Source organism: Thamnophis sirtalis, unplaced genomic scaffold (genome assembly GCF_051295495.1).
Source record: "Thamnophis sirtalis isolate CommonGarterSnake01/CBP01778 unplaced genomic scaffold, rThaSir2_p1.2 scaffold_8, whole genome shotgun sequence".
NCBI lineage: Eukaryota > Metazoa > Chordata > Lepidosauria > Squamata > Natricidae > Thamnophis > Thamnophis sirtalis.
In genome coordinates this window covers 7929155-7951369 of record NW_028261388.1, presented here as the reverse complement: position 1 = coordinate 7951369, position 22215 = coordinate 7929155, and the positions used below count along the sequence as shown (strand labels likewise).

The 22215-nt window shown below is 42.1% G+C and overlaps 3 protein-coding genes across 6 annotated transcripts in view; all 3 read left to right on the top strand.

The window, feature by feature from the left end:
• SYTL2 (synaptotagmin like 2) overlaps positions 1–5073 on the top strand; it is a 92342-nt gene extending 87269 nt beyond the window's left edge. For all 3 annotated transcript variants that reach the window (XM_087721027.1, XM_087721026.1, XM_087721028.1), the window contains exons 18-19: positions 3656–3861; positions 4873–5073. In XM_087721027.1, the coding sequence (XP_087577153.1) occupies positions 3656–3861; positions 4873–5018 (352 nt within the window). In that variant the 3' untranslated portion in view covers positions 5019–5073. The remainder of the gene's footprint in view (positions 1–3655; positions 3862–4872) is intronic.
• Positions 5074–11396: 6323 nt separating this feature from the next.
• Positions 11397–12710, top strand: CCDC89 (coiled-coil domain containing 89). The gene has a single exon (XM_014074268.2). It carries the CDS (start codon positions 11412–11414, stop codon positions 12474–12476), a length of 1065 nt encoding a protein of 354 aa, XP_013929743.2. The 5' UTR covers positions 11397–11411; the 3' UTR covers positions 12477–12710.
• Positions 12711–16706: 3996 nt separating this feature from the next.
• CREBZF (CREB/ATF bZIP transcription factor) lies at positions 16707–21163 on the top strand. 2 transcript variants are annotated; one of them, XM_014063081.2, is made up of 3 exons: positions 16707–17842; positions 18569–18647; positions 19882–21163. In XM_014063081.2, exons 1-2 carry the CDS (start codon positions 16965–16967, stop codon positions 18615–18617), a joined length of 927 nt encoding a protein of 308 aa, XP_013918556.1. In that variant the 5' UTR covers positions 16707–16964; the 3' UTR covers positions 18618–18647; positions 19882–21163. The 2 variants fall into 2 exon arrangements, with proteins under 2 accessions (XP_013918556.1, XP_013918555.1); XM_014063080.2 differs by having other exon boundaries at positions 19498–21163.
• The last annotated feature ends 1052 nt before the right edge of the window (positions 21164–22215 follow it).

The following is a 22215-nucleotide window of genomic DNA, read 5'->3' as shown; positions in this document are numbered from 1 at the left end:
CAGCTTGCCAGTGCCTTTCAGTAGGTTCAGCATTAAACCTGGCTAATTGATTTACACTATATGCAATATCGGGTCTTGACCAATTACTCAGATACGATAAACTACCAATTAATGATTGATAAATACTTTTATCAAACATAGGGCTTTTTACATCCTCGTGGCTAAATTCCTGACCCATTGGAGTTTTAGCTGGTTTACACAGTTCCATCCTAAACGTTCTGAGTAGCTAGTTAATCTTCTTGGTTTGTGAGATTTTGTATCCTCCCCTAGTTTTATCTATCTTTAACCCAAGATATTGCCTAATCTCACCGGGTGTTTTATTTTAAACCGTGTTTTCAACAGTGTAATAATCTCAGTAGCTTCTTGCTCAGTTTTAGTGATTAATGCAATGTCATCAGTGAACAATAGCAACAATGAAATCACACCATTACTTTCTTTCTTAAACAAACATGGATCAGCCATGCCAGCTTTAAAACCTATCTTAGTTAACTCTTTCACTATACATTGATTCCATTCATATCCTGATTGCTTCAAGCCATAAAGACTCTTTTTTTAACTTCCAGCAATCAGTGTTATTACCAGTGTTTAACCCTAAAGGCTTCTTTAAATATATAGTATGTTGTAACAGTGCATGGAGATATGCTGTCTCAACATCTAAATGATTCACTACATATCCATGCCTAGCTACCCAAACTAATGATGCTGTAGCCTTTAGACTAGATGCAAATACCTCATCATAGTCATTGGCTGACTGATCAAACCCTTGTGTTACCAATCTGGCTTTATGAGTAACAGTCCCATCTACACTTGTTTTAATCTACATTTACAACCAATGGCATGTTTACCTGGGGGTAACCTTACATCTTCATACACCTCTAACTTTTGTAAGGATTTCAGTTCCTTTTCCATTGCTGTTTTCCAAACTATCTGCTCCTCCTTAGGATACAGGGTTAATTCATGATAAGTAGCAGGAACTTTATCTACTTGACACGCTGTAGTAGCTTGATAGCTGTCAGGTGGTTGTGTTACACGGGTTGAACGTCTAGGCAACTCAGGGCTCACCAGTAGACTCTCCTGTTTCACCTGCTCCTGTTCTTCTAGTTCCTCCTGTACCTGCACTTCTTCTTTAATTGCTGGTTTTACTATTTCATAACTAGGGACTACCTAGGTGTTGATAATTACATCGTCAGTTGGTTCTAATTTATTCCACCCCATGTGTTCTATAAACATTGCCCATGGATTTCCACTGCTCTCCTCTGCCTTCTTGGCATCTGCGCATCAGGCACTGGACCTACATGTTCCTCCTCTTCCTCATCAGCCACCTTCAGGCTGGTGGCTGTTGACTCTCCATCTGGGGGCTGACGGACAGCCCAGGCTCTGCCTCTCTCTCTGCCAGCTCCATTCCCACTTCCCCCTTGGAGCTCTCAGGTTGCCTTGATGCTGACCCTGACTCCCACACCACCACCACCACCACCACCACCACCACCTCCTCCTCCTCCTCCTCCTCCTCCTCCTCCTCCTCCTCCTCCTCCTCCTCCTCCTCCTCCTCCTCCTCCTCCTCGGCTGCTGGAAGGACCGGTGGCCTGAATTATACATTCAGACTTGTTCAGATTCAGTTAATGTAGTTTTACAATAAAGTAGAGTTAGTTTACCTGGGTGTGTTTCCTGTCTGGTCTACCTGATAAGACTGACACCATCTCAGACAGTCATTACTTCCTGACCTCCTGTTCCTTGTTACGACTGAACTCTTAGAAAAGTGGTATCTGCTGATCAACATTTTCCATAGCTGTGTTCAGCCACCACTGTCAAGCACAAATAATCCAAGGCAGCGAACATATCCAACACTTCCTCCTCCTCCTCTTGTTTTTCCCCGCAACAACCCTGTAGGGTGGGTTGGGCTGAAAGACAGTGACTGGCCCAAAGTCACCCAACTCGCTTTTGTGGCTAAGTTGGGATTTGAGCTGGCTCTCCTTGTTAGCCTTTTAGCCTTGTTAACTTTTTGAGAATTTACTTGTAAATTTTAACCTTGTTTTTTAACTGTGTTCTTCACTGTGCGTTTTAGTCACAGGTTTATATTAGAGTAGAGTAGAGTAGAGTAGAGTAGAGTAGAGTAGAGTAGAGTAGAGTAGAGTAGAGTAGAGAAAATAGAACAGAGAAAATAGAATAAAATAGAGAAGAGAAAATAGAGTAGAGTAGAGTAGAATAGAATAGAATAGAATAGAATAGAGAAAAAATAGAGTAGAATAAAATAGAGAAGAGAAAATAAAATAGAATAGAATAGAGAAGAGAAGAGAAAATAGAATAGAGAAAAAATAGTATAGAATAAAATAGAGAAGAGAAAATATAGAGAAGAATAGAATAGAATAGAGAAGAGAAAATAAAATAGAATAGAATAGAGAAGAGAAAATAGAATAGAGAAAAAAATAGAATAGAATAAAATAGAGAAGAGAAAATATAGAGAAGAATAGAATAGAGAAGAGAAGAGAAAATAGAATAGAGAAAAAAATAGAATAGAATAAAATAGAGAAGAGAAAATATAGAGAAGACTAGAATAGAATAGAATAGAGAAGAGAAAATAGAATAGAATAGAGAAGAGAAGAGAAAATAGAATAGAGAAAAAATAGAATAAAATAGAGAAGAGAAAATATAGAGAAGAATAGAATAGAGAAAAAATAGAATAGAATAAAGTAGAGAAAGGAAAATAAAATAGAATAGAGAATAGAAGAGAAAATAGAATAGAGAAAAAATAGAAGAGAATAGAGAAGAGAAAATATAGAGAAGAATAGAATAGAATAGAGAAAAAATAGAATAAAGTAGAGAATGGAAAATAAAATAGAATAGAGAAGAGAATATAGAATAGAGAAAAAAATAGAATAAAATAGAGAAGAGAAAATAGAATAGAGAAAATAGAAGCGAAGAGAAGAGAGAAAATAGAATAGAATAGCAGAGTTGGAAGGGACCTTGGAGGTCTTCTGCCTAGGCAGGAAACCTTACACCACTTCAGATAAATGGTTATCCAACATCTTATTAAAAACGTCCAGTGTTGGAGCATTTACAACTTCTGGAAGCAAGCAGTTCCACTGATTAATTGTTCCGTCAGGAAATTTCTCCTCGGTTCTAAGTTGCTTCTCTCCTTGATTAGTTTCCACCCATTTTATTTTATAGTGTTTTGTAAACTTCCCTGTGTCACTTAGGTGAGATGAGCAGGGTAGAAATTTGATCAATTAATAAATGAACAGCATAAAACCCAATAGAATAGGCAGTGATACTGCATAGCATTGCAAAGCAGCAATTGGAAGACAAAAGGCATTCTGTAAATTAGAAAGTCAGCCAAATAAGATTTTATAAGATCACTTTACTGTTTATTGTTTCCAAATTTTTACCTCTTAGATATGAGAAAGAGTAATTTCCTCTTTGCTTTTATACAGCATGTGTAGTATTTACTGCAAAATATATACCATCTAAAGCAGAGAAATTCAACTTTAGCAACTTTAAGACCTATGGACTGCAACTCCCAGAATTCTCCAGATAGCATGGATGGCTGAAGAATTTTGGGAATGGAAGTCTACAAGTCTTAAAATTGCCAGGGTTGGACATCCCCCCCCCAGTTCTAAAGTGTATGGAGTATCATTTCTTTTGTCTTTGTTGTCCAAAGTACTGTTCTTCCGGATACAAGTAGAAAGAGCCGTCAGAAGACGAGAGCTGTTGCAAAGACGACGAATCCGGTCTTCAACCACACTATGGTTTACGATGGCTTCAAACCTGAAGACTTGAAAGAAGCATGTGTGGAACTTACGGTTTGGGATCATAATAAGCTTGCCAACCATTTCCTAGGAGGACTTAGAATAGGACTTGGAACAGGTACAAGTTTCTATCACGTTCTCCTCTTTCTTTCTTTCTTTCTTTCTTTCTTTCTTTCTTTCTTTCTCTCTCTCTCTCTTCTCTCTGTTTTCTCTTCTTCCTCTATTTTTTCTTTTTCTTTCTTTCTTTCTCCCTCCTTCCTTCCTTTCCTTTCTCTTTCTCTCTATCCTTTTTCTCCTTTTCTTTCTTTCTTTCTCTCTTCTCTGTTTTCTCTTTCTTCTTCCTCTATTTTTTCTTTTCTTTTTCTTTCTTTTTTCTTTCTCCCTCCTTCCTTTCCTTTCTCTTTCTATCCTTTTTCTCCTTTTCTTTCTTTCTTTCTTTCTTTCTTTCTCTCTCTCTCTCTTCTCTCTGTTTTCTCTTTCTTCTTCCTCTATTTTTTCTTTTCTTTTTTTCTTTTTTCTTTCTCCCTCCTTCCTTCCTTTCCTTTCTCTTTCTCTCTATCCTTTTTCTTCTTTTCTTTCTTTCTTTCTTTCTTTCTTTCTTTCTTTCTTTCTTTCTTTCTCTTTCTTTTTTTATTTTCTTTCTTTTTCTTTCTTTTTTTCTTCCTTCCTTCCTTCCTTCCTTCCTTCCTTCCTTCTTTCCTTCCTTTCTTCCCGAGGTGGTACAGTGGTTAGAGTGCAGTACTGCAGGCTACTTCAGCAGATTGCTAGCTGCATTTTGGCAGTTCAAATCTCACCGGCTCAAGGATGACATCCTTCCATCCTTCCAAGGTGGGCAAAATGAGGACCCAGATTGTTGGGGGCAAGAGGCTGACTCTGTAAACCACTTAGAGAGCGTTGTAAAAAGACTATGAAGTGGTATATATGTCTAAGTGCTATTTTTCCTTTTTCTTCTCTCTCTCCCTCCCTCTTTCTTTCCCTCTCTGTCCCTCTCTCTGTGGAAATGTAGAAAAAATTTTCAGTGCTGTTGCAACTTCAAACGTCACTAAACAATTGAAGACAACCTGTATCACAGTGCAGATAACTCATCAATATTTGCTTCTAATCTCATTTATTTAAACACTTTTATTAGGCAAAAGCTATGGCATTCCAGTGGATTGGATGGATTCCTCATTAGATGAAGCCACCTTATGGGAAAGAATGATCAACTCTCCCAACACCTGGGTAGAAGACACACTCCCACTCCGGATGCTGATGGTAGCAAAAATGACAAAATAAAAATGACAGGAGTTATAAATTGCTTTCCAGTTGATACGATTTGCTGGAGGTTTGATGGAGGTTTGATGGAGAGAAGAGCTAGAGAGATACAGAAATTAATGTCTGGGGGAATCAATTCTTTCATCAGGTGTAAATGTCAGCAGTGGGCATCTTCATGCTGTATATAACTTGACCTTGCTTTTGCTGGATGAAACATGGGTCTACATGTCACCTGGTACTGAGTTTTAAATCAAACTCTTCTAATCTTGAATGAACACTGTATGTATTAAAACATGAAATGTATTTAAATTACGCACAGTTGTCTTGTGTGGTCTTTTAAATTGATCCATGAAAAGGAATGAAAGGATTTCACGAAATAAGTTAAATGATTATTGGTGAAGATTTATAAGTTGGTGAAGGAGCAACTTAGAACTAAGGAGAAATTTCCTGACAGTGAGAACAATTAATCAGTGGCACCACTTGCCTCCAGAAGTTGTGAATGCCCCAACATTGGAAGTTTTAAAGAAGGTTGGATAACCATTTGTCTGAAGTGGTGTTGGGTTTCTTACCTAAGCAGGGGGTTGGACTAGACGGCCTCCAAGGTCCCTTCCAGCTCTGTTCTTCTCCTCTCCTCTCCTCCCCTCCCCTCCACTACCCCACCTCATTCTATTTATTCTCCAAAACGCCAGAAGGCTGGGCAAGAAGCAATGAATGGAAACTAATCAAGGAGAGAAGCAACCTAGAACGAAGGAGAAATTTCCTGACAGGTAGAACAATTAATCAATGCAACAGCTTGCCTCCAGAAGTTGTGAATTCTCCAACACTGGAAGTTTTTAAGAAGAGATTGGACAACCATTTGTCTGAAATGATATAAGGTTTCCTGCTTGAGCAGGGGGTTGGACTAGAAGACCTCCAAGGTCCCTTCCAACTCTTACTCTGAATCAGTTGCAATCTCAGTGTATCAGAAGATAAACTTGCAAATTTGCAATTTATTCCCTTGGGTGATATTCCCCAGAACTCAGTGGAATTCAATCCTGTGCAAGCCCTTACAGATTGGACTCTTAATATTTGATCATCAATATGTTCCACTGATCATAGCCAGGCTGGCTTTTTAAGTAGATATGGACAGGGGCACACTTTCGGCCATTTAAATTGTAAAGCATCTGTATTTAAATTGTAAAGCATCTGTATCCACAGTTACCAAAAAGGTTATCTTTTTTTTTTTGCCAGCTTTATGTTTCAGTGTTTCGCCTTTATTACTTTTTTAATTGTCAGGTCAGCAATAGTCTTCAAGGGTTATCAGCTGGTGCTGTAGATAATGCATGTTTTCAAACTTCTCTGGATAGGAAACAAATGTCTGTTGCATGTGTTTTGTTAGCTGTGAAGTCGTGTCGCGAGCCCATGGACAACATTCTTCCAGGCCTTCCTGTCCTCTACCATCCTCTGGAGTCCATTTAATCCCATGCCGACTGCTTCAGTGACTCCATCCATCCACCTCATTCTCTGTCGTCCCCTTCTTCTTTTGCCTTCAATCGTTCCCAGCATTATGCTCTTCTCCAGGGAGTCCTTCCTTCTCATTAGGTGGCCAAAGGATTTGAGTTTCCTCTTCAGGATCTGGCCTTCTAAAGAGCTGTCAGGGTTGATCTCCTCTAGGACTGACTGGATGGATAGTCTTGCAGTCCAAGGGACTCGTAGGAGTCTTCTCCAGCACCAGAGTTCAAAGGCCTCCATTCTTTCGTGCTCAGCCTTTTTTATGGTCCAACTTTCACAGCCATCCATTGCAACTGAAAAAATCATAGCCTTGACTATGCACAGTTCTACACACTTTTGTTGGCAGGGTGATGTCTCTGTTTTTTTAGTAAGCTGTCTAGATTTGCCATAGCTTTCCTCCCCAGGAGCAAGCATCTTTTAATTTCTCGGCTGCAATCTCCATCTGCAATGATCTTGGAACCCGGGAAAATAAAGTCTGTCACCACCCCCCGTGGCACGACAAAACCGCGGTCCACTAAAGCGCGCCCGATTAAACCGCGTCGCTGATGTCATCAGCAGCGCGACAACAGCGACCGCGGAGAAAAAAGGGCGCTTTAAAAACCGCTTTGAAAGCAAGCCGATTCAAGTTAAGGTAAGGGTTAGGGTTAGGGTTAGGGTTAGGTTAAGGGTTAGGGTTAGGTTAAGGGTTAGGTTTAGGGTTAGGGTTAGCGTTAGGTTAAGGGTTAGGTTTAGGGTTAGGTTTAGGGTTAGGTTAAGGGTTAGGTTTAGGGTTAGGTTTAGGGGGGTTAGGCTTAGGTTTAGGGGTTAATTTTAGCTTTAGCGTTCACAGCGTGCTTTTTTCGTCGCGCTGTGATGACGTCAGGTACGCGGTTTCGTCGAGCGCGCTTTAGTCGAACGCGGTTTTGTGGTGGAACCGCCACCCCCATCTATTTGCCAGGAATTGAGAGGGCCGGATGCCATGATCTTAGTTTTCTTAATGTTGTTTCAAGCCAACATTTGCACTCCCCTCCTTCACCTGCATCAAGAGGCTCTTTAGTTCCTCTTTGCTTTCTGCCATTAGAGTTCCATGTAGGGACAGCCAAAACTTTCATTCCACACACACACACAAACACCCTTTGAAGGTTTTATTTTGAAAGCAAGATAAAAGTCTCAGACTCCAAAAGGAACAGCTAGACTTCTGTTGCCGTCTCCGTTTCCAGGGAGATGCAAACTGCAGAGGAGTGCCAGTCCAAGAGAGTCAAGAGAATTAAAACATGGTAAGGAGAGAGTTTACTGATCTAAAGTAACTTTTCTTTCTAAAGGATTCTTTAAATGAAAGGGAAATGTGTAAGAACGGCCAAATCCAGAACCTGTAGTTCAGATGACGATGGTAAAAATGGAGACACGTATATAAAACCAGAGGAATTTGCATTCATGTTTATTAGCCTCGTCTCCAGGTCTTCTTGTTTTAATTCTGAGAGTATTCAATGTTCAAATTTAATCCTGAAGTTTCAAATTAAGGAGAAATTTCCTGTCGGTGACAACAATTAATCAAAGGAACGGCTTGCCTCCAGAAGTTATGGATGTCCCATCACTGGACGTTTTTAAGAAGAGACTGGATGCAATCATTCATTCATTTTATTTATTTAGTTTGTCACTCATGTACAAGATAACAGGAATAAGAATAAACATGAATAAGAACACAGGAAATAGGTACAAATAAATGGGAAGAGTCGGGCAGGGATGGTAGGCACACTGGTGCGCTTATCCACGCCCCATTTACGGACTTCAGGAATGGGGTGAGGTCCACGCTAGACAGTTTAAAGTTTTGGGGGTTTGAGGATGCAACAATGGAGTCGGGTAGAGCATTCCAGGCGTTGACCCCTCTGTTGCTGAAGTCGTATTTTCTGCAATCGAGTTTGGAGCAGTTTACCTTGAGTTTGTATCGATTGTTTGCCCGAGTACTATTGCAGTTGAAGCTGAAGTGGTCATTGACAGGTAGGATGTCGGAGCAGACAATTTTTTGTACTACCCTTCGGTCAGACCATAGGCAAAGTTGCAGGTTGCCCAAGCCCAACATTTCGAGCCTGGTGGCAGAAAGGATTCTGTTGTGAGCAGAGGAGTGGAGGACTCTTCTCGTGAAATACCTCTGGACCAGGGGTGGGTTTCTCGCCCCGTTCCAACCGGTTTGGTTGGAACGGGGCCAGCAGCGTCCTCGTGCACGCGCGTGGTGCATGCATGCGTCATAGCGTCTGCGCGACGCTCCAGCTGCTCCTGGACGATCACGTAGGCGCTGTATGCGTCCTGCGCATGCGTGGAAGCGCAGAACTCGTCAAAACCGGGTAAGGACCGCGGGCGGGCGGGCGCGCTCTTCGCCGTTCCCGGAAATTACTTACTTCCGGGTTCGGCGACCAACCGGTTCGCAGGGACCGCCGCGAACCGGTTGAAACCCACCCCTGCTCTGGACTCACTCGATTATATTAATGCCCGATATACAGTGTGGATTCCAGACAGACGAGCTGTGTTTGAGAATTGGTCTAGGAAAGGTTTTGTCTGGAATGGTATGGGATCTGCCATGGGCAGGGGGTTGGACTAGAAGACCTCCAAGGTTCCTTCCCATCCTATTCTTCTGTGTTCTATATTCTTAGTAAGGACTTTGTGTCTCCCCACACCTTCGTGCTTCCTTTTGTAAGCTCCATCCATTCTGTAACTGAACCAGATGCCTTCTTTCATTGTAAATAGGCAGTCTACTTATCATGGTGGAGTATTTCCTAACATAATTCTCTATTATACGGATTCTAGGAAAGAGTACTGCAGTATCTATCCTGACCTAGTTTGGTTTTTAACAACTACATCTAGAAATGCTATTTTAAGTAGGCTAGGATTAAAGAACAAGCATGTCAAAGGATAAAGACTTAGCTCCCTTCCCCATTATAATATATATTGATTGAATGGAATCTGTTGAATAAGAATAAGGAAGTTAGACTTGATTAGAAAAATACGTTAAATTTAGTTGACTTTAGTTTATTGTCTTTGCACATGGTACAATGAAATTAAATGCCATCTTCGGTGTACATAACTATAAAAACAAAAAGACATACATCCTTTACTTTCTATATAATTGAAATTGAAAACCCAATATTGCACTGCACCATAGAATTCAGTATGGTTACTGCTCTGAGATAGAAGCTATTTTTCAGCCTATTTTGCTATATTTGCTGGGAGAGAAGGAATAGAAGCTGCATGGCAAAATTTATCTTGAGTTTACTTTCCCCTTATTTTTTTAAATCCAAACTACATCGTATATTGTTTCCTTGAAGGGTTCCCCCCCCCTTTAGTCGTTAATCCTCCACCTTCAACAGGTGGCATCTTTGTAGCTTGAAAACTACACAGAGTCAGATTTGATTATCGAGTTTGGACAGAAAATGCCAAACTAGATGCAGAAAGAGAGCAAAACTTCCAGGGTTACTCAGCACTCACAAAGTAGAGAAAAATCCCAATAAATAGGATGTTTTTGACTAAATATTTATGAAAGTTGGTAGTCCTTTAAGAACTTTTTAAATATACAGGTAGTTCTCAATTTACGACCATAATTGAAACCAAAATTTCTGCTGCTAAACGAGACAGTGGATTTTATCCCATTTTACAACCTTTCCTGCCATATTCGTTAAGTCAATCGCTGCAGTTGTTAAATTAGTAACACCGTTGTTAAATGAATCTGGCTTTTTCATTGACTTTGCTCGCCAGAAAGTCGAAAAAGGGGATCGCATGACCCTGGGGCATTGCACCCGTCATAAATATGAGTCAGTTGCTAAACCATTTGAAATTTGATCATGTGACCATGTGGGGGTGCTGAAAGGGTCATTCAGTCACTTTTTTCAGTGCCGTTGTAACTTTGGTCACTAAATGAACTGCTGTAGGTCGAGGACTACCTGTATTCCATAGAAAACCCAGAGTACTGGGGCGCCTTGAAATGGAGGCAAAGCACCTTTTGAATTACCGTATTTTTCAGAGTATAAGACGCACCCCCCCCAAAAGAGTGTGGAAATGTTGGTGTGTCTTATATACCAAATACAGCCATTTTTGGTCTCCCGAAGCCCTGCGCCCACATCCCATTTTTACGAAAAATGGGCTGGTTTTTTTTGCAAAAATTGAGGTGTTTTTTCCTTCCTCCAGTCCCCAGAAGCACTCTGTAGGCTTCAGCAGGATTGGGGGAAGGGGGAAATGCCCCTGTTTTTGCAAAAAATGGCATGTTTTTCACAAAAGCAGGGGTTTCTTTGCCTTCCCCCAGCCCTGCTGAAGCCTGCAGGGTGCTCCTGGGGGCCAGGAGGGAAGACAAAACCCTTTTTCCCCTTACTTACCTCTTCAAAATCTTGGTGCATCTTATACACCGGTGCATCTTATAGTCCGAAAAGTACGGTAAGAAGAAGCATGGCTATCTCCTGCTTACTCTCGTCTCTTTAAATAAACAGATTTAAGAAGGACGCAAAAGCATCTCTTGAAAAATACGGTTCGTATTTCTCTTCAAGAAGATTTGAGAAGGCACCTGTTGAAAAGATGAATGTTTGCCTATTTATTGTGAATTGACTGATGCCAAGAACTGGCACAACTTAAAATCTACTAGATATGGATGGATTTCATGCTGTCTCTTTGTTCCTGGGTAGATCAAAGAGTTGACATCATTCCTCTGTTGAACACAAACGGATGTGACAGTGGAAAAAGATGGCAGTTAGGATCAAGACATAGAGAGAAAACTTATGTCAGTTCTGGACAGCCGGGGCCTTCTAAGCTTGTGATGTCACAGAATTCTTGGAACTTTGCCACCAACTGTCATTTGGATCCATTGAACTTCTGAAGGGCAGTTCAGAATTTTTGAATGTTCACCTGAGGCAAGCCACTGGGGAACCTGTGTTTGGGACAGCAAGAGAAAACCGTTTCCTTGATATGCCTCAGGACGGGAAGAATCCGAAAATATCCCAAGATATGGAAGGAGAGCTAGAATGGAGCATGGGGGATCCTTTCGACCAGTTGGAGAAGCTCCACGGCCTTCCTGATGAGGAGAAGGGCGAGAAGGCCCTGCTGCGTTCGCGCATCAACGAACAGGCCCAGTTGATCTGCATCCTCAAGAAGAGAGCCGACGACCAACTCTTGCGCTGTAAGACGCTGGAACAGATCAACGGCGAGCTGGAGGAGACGAGAAGGGGGGATGCCTTGAGGTTGGAGAATCAGACGCGACGCATCCAGCACCTGGAGCAGCGCTTTATGGACTTGGCTGCCAACCACGAAGAAATGATCCGCTTCAAAGACGAGCACAAACGGCAGAATAAGCAGCTCCGAGAAGAAAATGGCCGCCTGCGTCAGGAAAACGAAAGCCTTTTCAGCCAACCTTTGAAAGAGAAAGAAAAAGATCTGGCCCAACTTTCTTCCGAGTTCAAGAAACTTTCCACGGATATGGAGGCCTTGAAGAAAACTTACCAGCAGCGCTGCCGCTCAGCCGAAGAACGAGAGAACGAACTTCTGGAAAGCCAGAGAGAACAAACCAGAGTCTACACCAAGGAGATGGACTCCTTGAAAAGGCAACTGGACGTCTTAGAGAAAAAACAAAAACCGATCCGCCACCAACTGGAGCAAACAGAGAGGCAGCTAAGAGAAACTGAGAGCAGCCTGCAAGCCAAGGTAGATGTCCTTGCCAAGGAGAAGGAGGACCTGTTGAAGCTGGCGATGGAGAGAGGGAAGATGCTTCAGGAAAAACAACGAGAGATCCTCCAGCTGGAGAAGAAAGCGGAAGATATGGAGAAGGCCAAGCAGGCAGCCGAACAACAGTTTGAGACGGAAGCCGCCATGGTGGATAGTAACCTCCGAGTTAGAGATTTAAGGCGACGTCTTGAGGGGGCAGAACAAGCTAACTCCGAGCTCCGAATGCACTTCGAAGCTTACCGAAAGCACAGCACCGAACTGCTGAACAAAGAGAAAGAGTTAAATAGCAAATTACGCCACTTTATGGCGTAACGGACACATTTAAGTATTCCTCTCCATCGGAAGCCTTCCTTAAGACTCGCCTTTTAACACACGTGGGTTGCTTTTCTCCCCCCCGTCGTAGTTGCTAAACACAACACCTTTTATTTAGAGTTAGATAGATGGATTATTCCTAGGTGGCTGCGATTGCTATGTTGACCACGCAGCCCAGAGAGAAGTTCAATATTTAGAATAACTGTCAAATAAATGTGTCAAGATAATAATGCTTTCCGGTGTAAAGCGGAGATTTTGCATTTATGCCTCGTGCCATTCCTAACATACTTATGTTTGATCAGGAGTTGCTTAGGTTAACAGTAAATGCATTTTACGATACTGCTGACAAGTCTGCAGATAGTTCCCGACTCTTAGCCATTCGTTCAGTGATGACTTGAAGATACAGTTAGGTGCAGCTCAGAATCTGATAAATCCAGGGGTGGGACTCAATTGGTACGGACCAGTTCGGGTGAACTGGATGTTAATTTTGCATCTGGTTCGCCAAACTGGTGGTTGCAAGGACGGGCTGACCCTTCCCCTCCCAGGAGTCTAAATGCAGCCCATTCATTATGGCAAGCAAGTTGCAGGGCCCTTGCAAAGTCTCTGGGAGGGTGAAAAATGGGCCTCCTGGAAGTCCGGAAACGGGCCAGTTTCCGGACCCTGTTGGACATTTTTGCCCTCCCAGAGGCTCAGGGAAAACCTCTGGAGCCTGGGGAGGGTGAAAAACAGGCCTACCGGAAGTACCAAAAATGGGCCTGTTTCCAGCTTCCGGAAGAGACCGTTTTCGCCCTCCTACAGTCTTGGGAAAATCCTCCGGAGCCTTGGGGGTGTGTGTGAAAAACAGGCCTGTTTACGGCTCCCAGAGGGCTTCCGGAGTCTGGGGGAGGCCATTTTTGCCCCCCTAGAAGCTTGGGGAAAGCCTCCGGAGCCTGGGGCGGGTGAAAAATGGGCCTATTGGAAGTCTAAAACCAGGCCTTTTTCTGGCCTCCGGAGCCCATTGGAAGCTCTTTTCACCCTCCCGGAGGCTCGAGGAAATCCTCCGGAGCCTGGGGAGGGTGAAAAGCCCCCCACACGTCGTGGTGCGGGAGGCGGAGTTGGCCACGTCCACCATGGCCACGCCCACCCAGCAACTGGGCAGAGAACCGGTTGCTAACTTTTTTCAATCCCACCCCTGGATCAATCCCAATGAACCTCTGAACATGAGGCAACTGGTCATCAGTTTTATTTTGATCAAAGCAAAAGTGGGAGACCTTAATTTCCCACCTTAAACAGGAAGGCAAGGAGAGAAAAGCAGGCGGGTGGAAAAAAACCACCCCTTTTTCCTTCGTATACTTTACACATCTTGCACAGATTATCATTGCTATAGAAACATAATTTTTTATCCACGGTTTTATGCAAAGCTCATGATATTTCTTTGCGTTCAGAAACAATGGGCCTCAGAAGTGGAAAGGAATACATTTTCTGGCATATAGCCCGGAGTTGGTTACAAATTATTATCTCATATTATATTGTCATAGACAGACAGAATTCACATTTTGAATTTACAGCAAGTTCCTTATAGCAAAGCTTTTTGGCTTTATCTCCTCAGTTGGCACATTAAGTTACAATGGCGCTTTACCTCAGCAAGGAATATCAAAAGTTTGAGTTAGTTACACTCTGCACATGCTCTAATCCAGTGTTTCTCAACCTTGGCAACTTGAAGATGTCTGGACTTCAACTCCCAGAATTCCCCAGCCAGCAAATGCTCTAATCCTTTCAATACAACAGTCCTTTCCACTTAGGATTGTGGCAGCATCCTCATGGTCACATGATCAAAATTGGGGGGGGGGGCTTGGCAACCAGCATGTAGTATCCCGAGGTCATGTGATCACCATTGGCGACTTCTCGGCTGGCTTCCGACAAGCAAAGTCAACGGGGGAAAGCTAGATTTGTTTAAGGACGGTATGATTCATTTAACAACTGCAATGATTTGCTAACAATCATGGTAACGAAGGTCAGGAAGTCAGGCATGACTCATTTAACAACTACATTGTTAACAGATTTTTTTTGGGGGGGAGTGGCCATAAGTTGAGGGCTACCTGTAACCCTAATTCTAGATCGAGTTTAGAAAATTGATTTCAGCTGGATGTTGGGAAAATCTTCCCAGCAGTAGTTTCTGTTGCTTGCCATATTTTTTTAAAGTTATATTTTTTATTAAAAGTTTTAATATAAAATACGAATAAAAATAAAGGCAATGGAAAAAAAGGGAAGGGGGTGAGCTAGAGGGGATAAAGTAAAGAGGGGAAAATAAATGTATAAAAAAGTAGCAACTTGCACATTTTTTTGGTGCATTTAGGTACATCACTAAACTTACAGCATCAACGTTTTAGTTATACCAAATAGTAACTACTAGCCATTTCTACAGCAGTAACCCACTTAATTGCCCAAACTCCAAAATTGTCAGAAAAATGAAATGTCGACTTTGGCCTGCAGTATTCCTTAAGTATTTCATTTAGTTCCAGTTGGTGACTGCTGCTCCAGATTATCGTTGTCCTAAAAGTGTTTTTTCCCCCAAAAAGGCAACTGGATTTTGTTTTTCCTTGAAGATATTTTGCTTTTCATCCAAAAAGCTGTTTCAGTTCTAGATGAAGCTTCTTGAATGAGAAGTGTAATATTTTCAAGGAAATCACGGAATAACAAAGTTGGAAGGGGCTTTGAAGGTCTTCTAATCCAACCCCCTGCTCAAACGGTTCCACCACAAAACCGCGGTAGACTAAAGCGCGCTCGACAAAAGCGCATATGTGACGTCATCACAGTGCGACGAAAACAGCACGCTGTGAGCGGTAAACTTAAAATTAACGCGTAAATCTAAACCTAACCCCCCCAAACCTAACCCTAAGCCTAACCCTTAACCTAACCCTAAACCTAACCCTTAACCTAACGCTAAACCTAATGCTAACCCTTAACCTAACGCTAAACCTAACCCTAATGCTTAACGTAACCCTAAACCTAACCCTAACCCTTACCTTTATGTGAATCGGCTTGCTTTAATTTTATTTTAATTTTATTTTAATTTATTTTAAATTTTATTTGTCGCGCTGCTGATGACGTCAGGTACGCGCTTTAATCGGGCGCGCTTTAGTGGACCGCGGTTTTGTCGTGCCACGGCTCAAACACAAGACACTATACCAATTTAGACAGGTTGTCCAGTCCCTTCTTAAAAGATTTCAGTGTTGGAGTACCCATAACTTCTGAAGAGACAGAAAGAAAGAAAGAAAGAAAGAAAGAAAGAAAGAAAGAAAGAAAGAAAGAAAGAAAGAAAGAAAGAAAGAAAGAAAGAGAAAAAAGGTGAGAAAAGAGAGAGAAAAGGGGAGGGGAGGGAAGAAGAAAGAAAGAAAAATAAAGAAAAAAGAAAAGGGGAAGGGTAGGAAGAAGAAAGAAAGAGAAAAGGGAAAGGAAGAGAGGAGGGAGAAAGAAAAATAAAATGAAAGAAAAAAGGAAGAAAAGGGAAAAGGGGAGGGAAGAAAGAAAGAAAAAAAATAGAGAAAGAAAAAGAAAGAAAAAAGAGAAAAGAGAAAAGGGAAGCAAGGAAGAGAAATAAGAAAAGAGAAAAAGAGAGGGAAGGGAAGAAGAAAGAAAGAGGAAAGAGAAGGGAAGAGGAGAGGAGAGAGAAGGAGGGAGAGAAAAAATAAAAAAGTGAGAAAAGGGGAGGGGAGGAAAGAAGAAAAAGAAAAAAGAGAGAAAGAAAAGAGAAAACAGGAGGGAAGAAGAAAGAGAAAAGAAGAAGAGAGAAATAAAGAAAAAAGTGAGAAAAGAGGAAAGAGGAAAGAAAGAAAAAGAAAAAGGTAGAAAAGGAGGGAAGGGAAGAAGAGAAAAAAGAAGGTAAGAGGAGAGAGAAGGAGAAAGAAAGAGACAGAGAGAAAGAAAAAAGAAAGAAAGAGAGAGAGAGAGAAAAGAAAAGCCCAGTCGCCTTTTGAAAAAGCACCTTTGGGACAAACCGAACCACCGGGGCTTGGCACCAAGGCAGAGTTATCGATCTGAGCTGGAAAGCTCGGGACGACTAAATAACCGTCTTTCCCCGAATCTTTTCGCCTCCGAAACTTTCCAGACCCAGCCGCCCCCTTCAGCTCATCGTTTACTTTTTACACAGTTCGCTAAATAGACTCCGCGTTAAAAAGCAGCCCGCCTGGAGCCACGCCTCTCCTCCCTCCCCCTTGCCGGACTTCTACTCCCAGAATGCTCAGGGTGAGCGCCGGAGCGTGCGCAGGCGCGGCCGTGGCTTTGTGAGGCGGGGGTTAGGCCGCGCGCGTGAAGGGGGGAAAAAAAAGGCGGCCGAGGCCTGAGGCGAAGGCGGCCGCCGCCGCCTCCTCTCCTTTTCCCCCTTCCCCCCCCCACCCTCTTCGGGAAGAGCGGCGCTGAGGCCTGCCTGACGGGAAGGCCTAATCTCAACCGGGGCCTCCTTGGAACGATCCGGGGCAACGGCTGGGCCCCGCCGGGCGCTCCGCTATTATGCGCCACAGCCTAGCCCAGCTCTTAGCGGCCTCTTCCGGGCGGGGAAAACCCGGAGAGGCGGTCGCGGCCTGCTCCTTTCCGGGCCCGGGAGCCGAGCGGCGACCTGAGGAGGAGACGGAAACAGCGGCGGCGGCGGCGATGACCGAAGATTCCCTGGAGGACCCGGACGATGACGACCTGCTCTTCCCCGCGGACCTGGAACTGGACGCCTGGCTGGAGGCGGCGGTGGGCGGCGGCGAGGCTTCCCCTCCATCGGCTTGGGACGGGGCGAGTCCTCCGGCCGAGGCGGCGGAGCCTTCGAGCTCTTCCAGGCCGGCGCGCCCTTGCAGCAACCGCCTGAAAGCGGCGGCAGCGGCTCGCCTGAATCGCCAGAAGAAGAAGCTGTACGTGCAGGGCCTGGAGACGCGGCTGCAAGGCTTGGCGGCCGAGAACCGGCAGCTGCGGGACCGCAACCGGGGCCTCTGCCGCCGCCTGCGCGACCTGGAGCGGGAGACGGGCTACCTGAGGGCCGTGCTGGCCAACCAGAGCGCTTTGGGCCGCCTGCTCGGACGCTTGGCCGGCGACGGCAGCCTGGGCCTCCGCATGAGGATCAGCAGCAGCCTCTTCCAAGAGACGGCGGCCGGAGCTTTCGGCGAGAACGGCGACCACGACTACGCGCTGCCCATCCCGGAGGAAGAACCGGCGGAGAAGCTCTCCTCGTCCTCCCGCAGCCCCGGCGGCGTTTGCCTCCATGTGGACCGCGACCACCTTTCGGTGGAGTTTTGCTCTCTATGCGCCAAGCGGGCAGCCAGCTCGGAGACTTTGGCGGCCGCTTCTTCTTCTTCTCTTCCTCCTCTTCCTCCTTCTGCTGCTGCTTCCTCCTTGCTCTCCAAAATGTAGGGTCAAGTATTTCCACTTCTACGCAGAACTTAAAAAAAATATATACTCCGAGTGTCTGCCTGCTGTCATCATCCCAGGGGTTTGCTAGCGGAGGATGCAGTTAAAAGAGAGAGAAGGAGAGAGAGGAGAGGAAGAGGATTGTAACATAAAATAATACTAACAAAAAAAAGCAAAGAAACCCGAGATAAATGGGGGAAAGTGATGAAAAAAGCTGGCTTCTTGGTTAGAGCCGCCTGTGCTTAGTGGAAAGTGAGGGATGGGGGAAGAAATGCAAAACTTCCCCCCTCTTTGTGTGTGTTGGAGGATCATCTTGTGTTCAGTGTTGGGGTGGCGTCCAGGACGCCCAGCGGTGTTGTGGCTGAAATGTTTTTTGCAGGCACATTGATAAAAAAAAGGCTTTGTCACTCAACTTGCAAGCATGGAAAGCAGGTAGACAGTGGTGGTAAGAATAGCCCAAAAAAGGGCAGAAATACGGTAGCTTTTTAAGGTTCCCATGAAATGAATAATGGTGGGAATAGATTAAGAAAAAAAGGAATCTAGCTCGCTCTGTTGCATAAAAAAGAAGCTGAAAAACAAAATGCGTAAACTTCACCGTCTTCGCTGGAGAAAGAAACCCTTCATCCAAATAGTAATATAATGCACAGCAGGTAGTTTAAAAAAAAAACATGCATGTGAAAATTGTAAGACATCTGTTATACATTACTATTAAACTTTTCTGACAGTTTCTCTTTTAGGTGCTTGCCCTGCCAGGCTCCGTTGTGTAGGGGTTAAAAGAACAGTCGTTTACCACCTCGCAACCTGGTAAGGATCCATAATATTCCCGTAATGTGGTATCGGACAGTTTGCATTGGTACTTAGCCTGTCTTGTTTTTTTTTTTAAATTTGGTCTGGTCCAGGAGTTAGCCATAGGTCTGGAGGCAGTTCCAAAAATGAGTTAATTTTGATTAATCAAGTTTCAGGTAATGCTATTCATGTTAGCACTACTTTTCCCTGTCATTCTAAATTTTTAACATGTTCCTGACACGCGTAGAAATTATTTTAATGTAATATTTTAAAATAATAGGTTAAGATTTTGGGGGGGAGGGGGAAATGCTGCTAAATGTACTTTAGCGATATGTTGCGCGGAGAAAGGGGAATCAAAACCTTTTTTTTTTTTTTTTACTGAGACAATGTGAGTATATCTTTAAAGAAATAAAATATACCTCAACATTTACTTTAGAACTTGGTCTTTTCTAGTGGAGTAAACTACTGAGTTTTGCAAGTTTTGACGATGTTTAGTTAAGAAGCAATTGCTGTAAACTTTCCCAGTTAATAAGAGATGGATTATTTGTCCATATACTTGGCTGTTCAGTTACTATAATAATGTGGCCTTATCTGCAAGGAAGCAAATAAGCCCACAGATTGTTTTAGTAATATCAGTGTTCTATCACTACATTGCTGCATGCATTTTGAAGACTACCTAGAAATATTTTAGTCTAATGAATTTTGTTTAGTTTTGTCTCATGCAGGTCTCTTAAAGTGGGACCTGCATTTTGCTAAATTGTACTAAAATGAAAGTGGCATGCCAGTTTGAAAGTTTTCAAAAAGTAAAAAGTAAATGAACAAATATATATATTCTCCCCCACACATTTATGCAATTGTTCCTGTCTAGGATGGAGGAAGATATTCTGCTGACAAGCTCATGCTGGCTTTGGGGGCTAGCACATACGTTTTCCCTGCATCAACTGTCTGTTGTGTTTAAGTGCTTCATATTTAAATTTCTGTAAAATGGGGAAATAAGGGTTGTGAAATAATGTAAAGTGAGGTTTCACAAAGAATATTAAACCTGGAAAAATCAGTTGCCCCTGCAAAGGAGGCGTCCTATTGTCTTGTCTTGAATTAGAAACATGTGGCTATTTCTCCTATGAATGAAATGCAAAATTCTCAAAGTCTGTTGCAACCTGTATGTTTTCAACCACAAGATTTTCTTTGTGAAACCTTGCTGTTTAATGAAGTATGTGTATATTTAGCATCCTTGTTTTTCTTTATGCTGAAGTGGATACAGCTGTCATGGGCAGAAGAGACGGGACCAGCTGCTGGCCACCCTTCCTGCTTTATTTTAAAAGGTAGTATGAGAAAAAGGGAGCAAGGTAACAGGGCACTGGCTGTATTTCACTTTGAAAACAACACTGAACAGGGTAATGTTGATGTTTTGAGCAACTAATCCAATCTAGCAAGAAATTAAATATACTGATGTGAAAAGTGGCATCGTTAAAAAAAGCATTTGCTTTCTCGCTGGTTATTTCCTGTTTTGGTAGTCTGAAATTGACTAAATTGTTCAAACTTTTATTCATGTATCAGATGATTGATAACACCTTAAATTTCCCAAGCTAGAATTAGGATTGCTGAGAAGACTATTTTAATTCTCTTTTAATTGATATATGGTAGCTGTTTTCCCTTCTACTGTCACATCTGCTATATGAATGTACATATTCCCATCTCTAAATCAGTAGGAGCATCTACAAGGAGACTGGCAAGTCTTTTCTTATGGCAGCTGCAGCACTGCAAAGAACTAATTCCTTTGCCAGCTCATTTCTTGATATTATCCCATACTTAGTAAGTGGCTATTTTTTAGAAATCTTCTAAATGTAGTCATCCTGGCCAAATCGTAAACTGAAATATGAAAATATAGACACATTTCTCAGTTTTTAATCATGCTTCAGTATCTTTGAATGGCAGCAATTTATTGTCCATAATTCATTTATTTATTCTCTTGGGACTCGATAGAATTTAGTGGTTCCTTTTCTCTATTGCTGATAGCATTCGGCCCACAGAAAAAATTTGTGACACAGTCTATGGTTGTATTTCAAGAAGCAAATGCCTTTTTAAATTGCTTTTCACAGAAGTCATTTTGTTAATGTTGCATTATTGTGAAATGGAATCCTCTTTTCTTTTGTATGATTTAAAGTGTTGTGAGATTAAAAATACATATATATATATATATATTCTGGGTATTTAACCATGTGTGTCGTCGAAAAATAAAACTGTTGCCTTGAATACCATCCTCCGCATAGAAAGTGAGTGACACATTTGCTTAGGCAAAAGCCCAGAAGTGAAGAAGACCTGCAGGGATTTTAGTGCCTACTAAAACATATTCAAGCCAAATAGACTTGCAAATATTTTGTCCCTTGTTAACCAGTTTGATTGAATATTTCTTGAAATTAAAGCTTGAATGGAATATCCTAATAAGTACTTCAAAATTATGTCAGTGTTTCTGTGTAAGTAATTCAGGCATACTTATGAGTACATCTATTCAAATTAAAAATGTTTACCTTTCAGTCAAAGACTCAAGGCTGTTTTTTTTATCAGATCCCTTAATTTTCTATAAAATGGTGGTTTGGTCTGGTGGCACATTCAGAAATGATTTGTACAGTGTTAAGAGATGTATTATAGCTTAACCAATATAATTGAGTGTATTTTTTTGGCTGGGGATGTATTTATATTAGTGTTCAGAGGGTTTTTTTCTGTGATTGATAATGATGTAGCAGTATTTATTTATGATACTTTAATTTTCTACATCATTTTTCATCAAATGCTCCCAGAATAGTTTGCCTAACATAAAATTTGCAAAACTAAACAAGAATTGAATATTTCTTTTAGTATAGAAAATAACCACCAGCCATTACCTTGCTCAGGCAAAATTTATTGTTCTCATAAGTATATTTTCATGCTTGAGAATAATAATCATATACAAGGCAGTTAAAACTATTTGTTTTACAGATTTTTATAATTCTGATTTTCAGAATTATAGTGTTTTTCAGCCATTATTTTAAAATGTGCTTAATACAAGATTAAAAAAACAGTGGCAAGGTCTAAACAACAATGAGCAAAACTAAAATTTCTGCATTTACAAATCATTTTATAAATGTTGATTACTAAAAAATTAAGTATGTGCAGTGACACATATGTGCAGTAAGGGCCTCCCAAAATTCTTCCTCCAAAGCCATACATGGACAGATCTCCCCCCCCCCCCCCAAAAGATCCTTTTAGCTAAACCAGGGTTGTCCAACTGTGGCAACTTTTAAGATCTGTGGACTTCAACTCCCAGAATTCTGTGAGTTGAAGTTGACACATCTTAAAAGTTCCCAAGATAAGATATCTTTGACATAAACCTTATGCAGACTTTGACATTTCATTGAAAAATAATTTGGCATTACCAAAACAGTGTTTAGTTTAATTTTGTTCCTAGAATTAAAATTCGAAGCGGTCATTTAAACATTTGGGGTCAGTACTTTGCTCACTGCTTGATTGTACCTATGTAATTGGGGAGGGTGTTCCCCCATGAATTCCACAAAGTTTGGTATCTATAGCTGATATTGTGTCAGTTTTT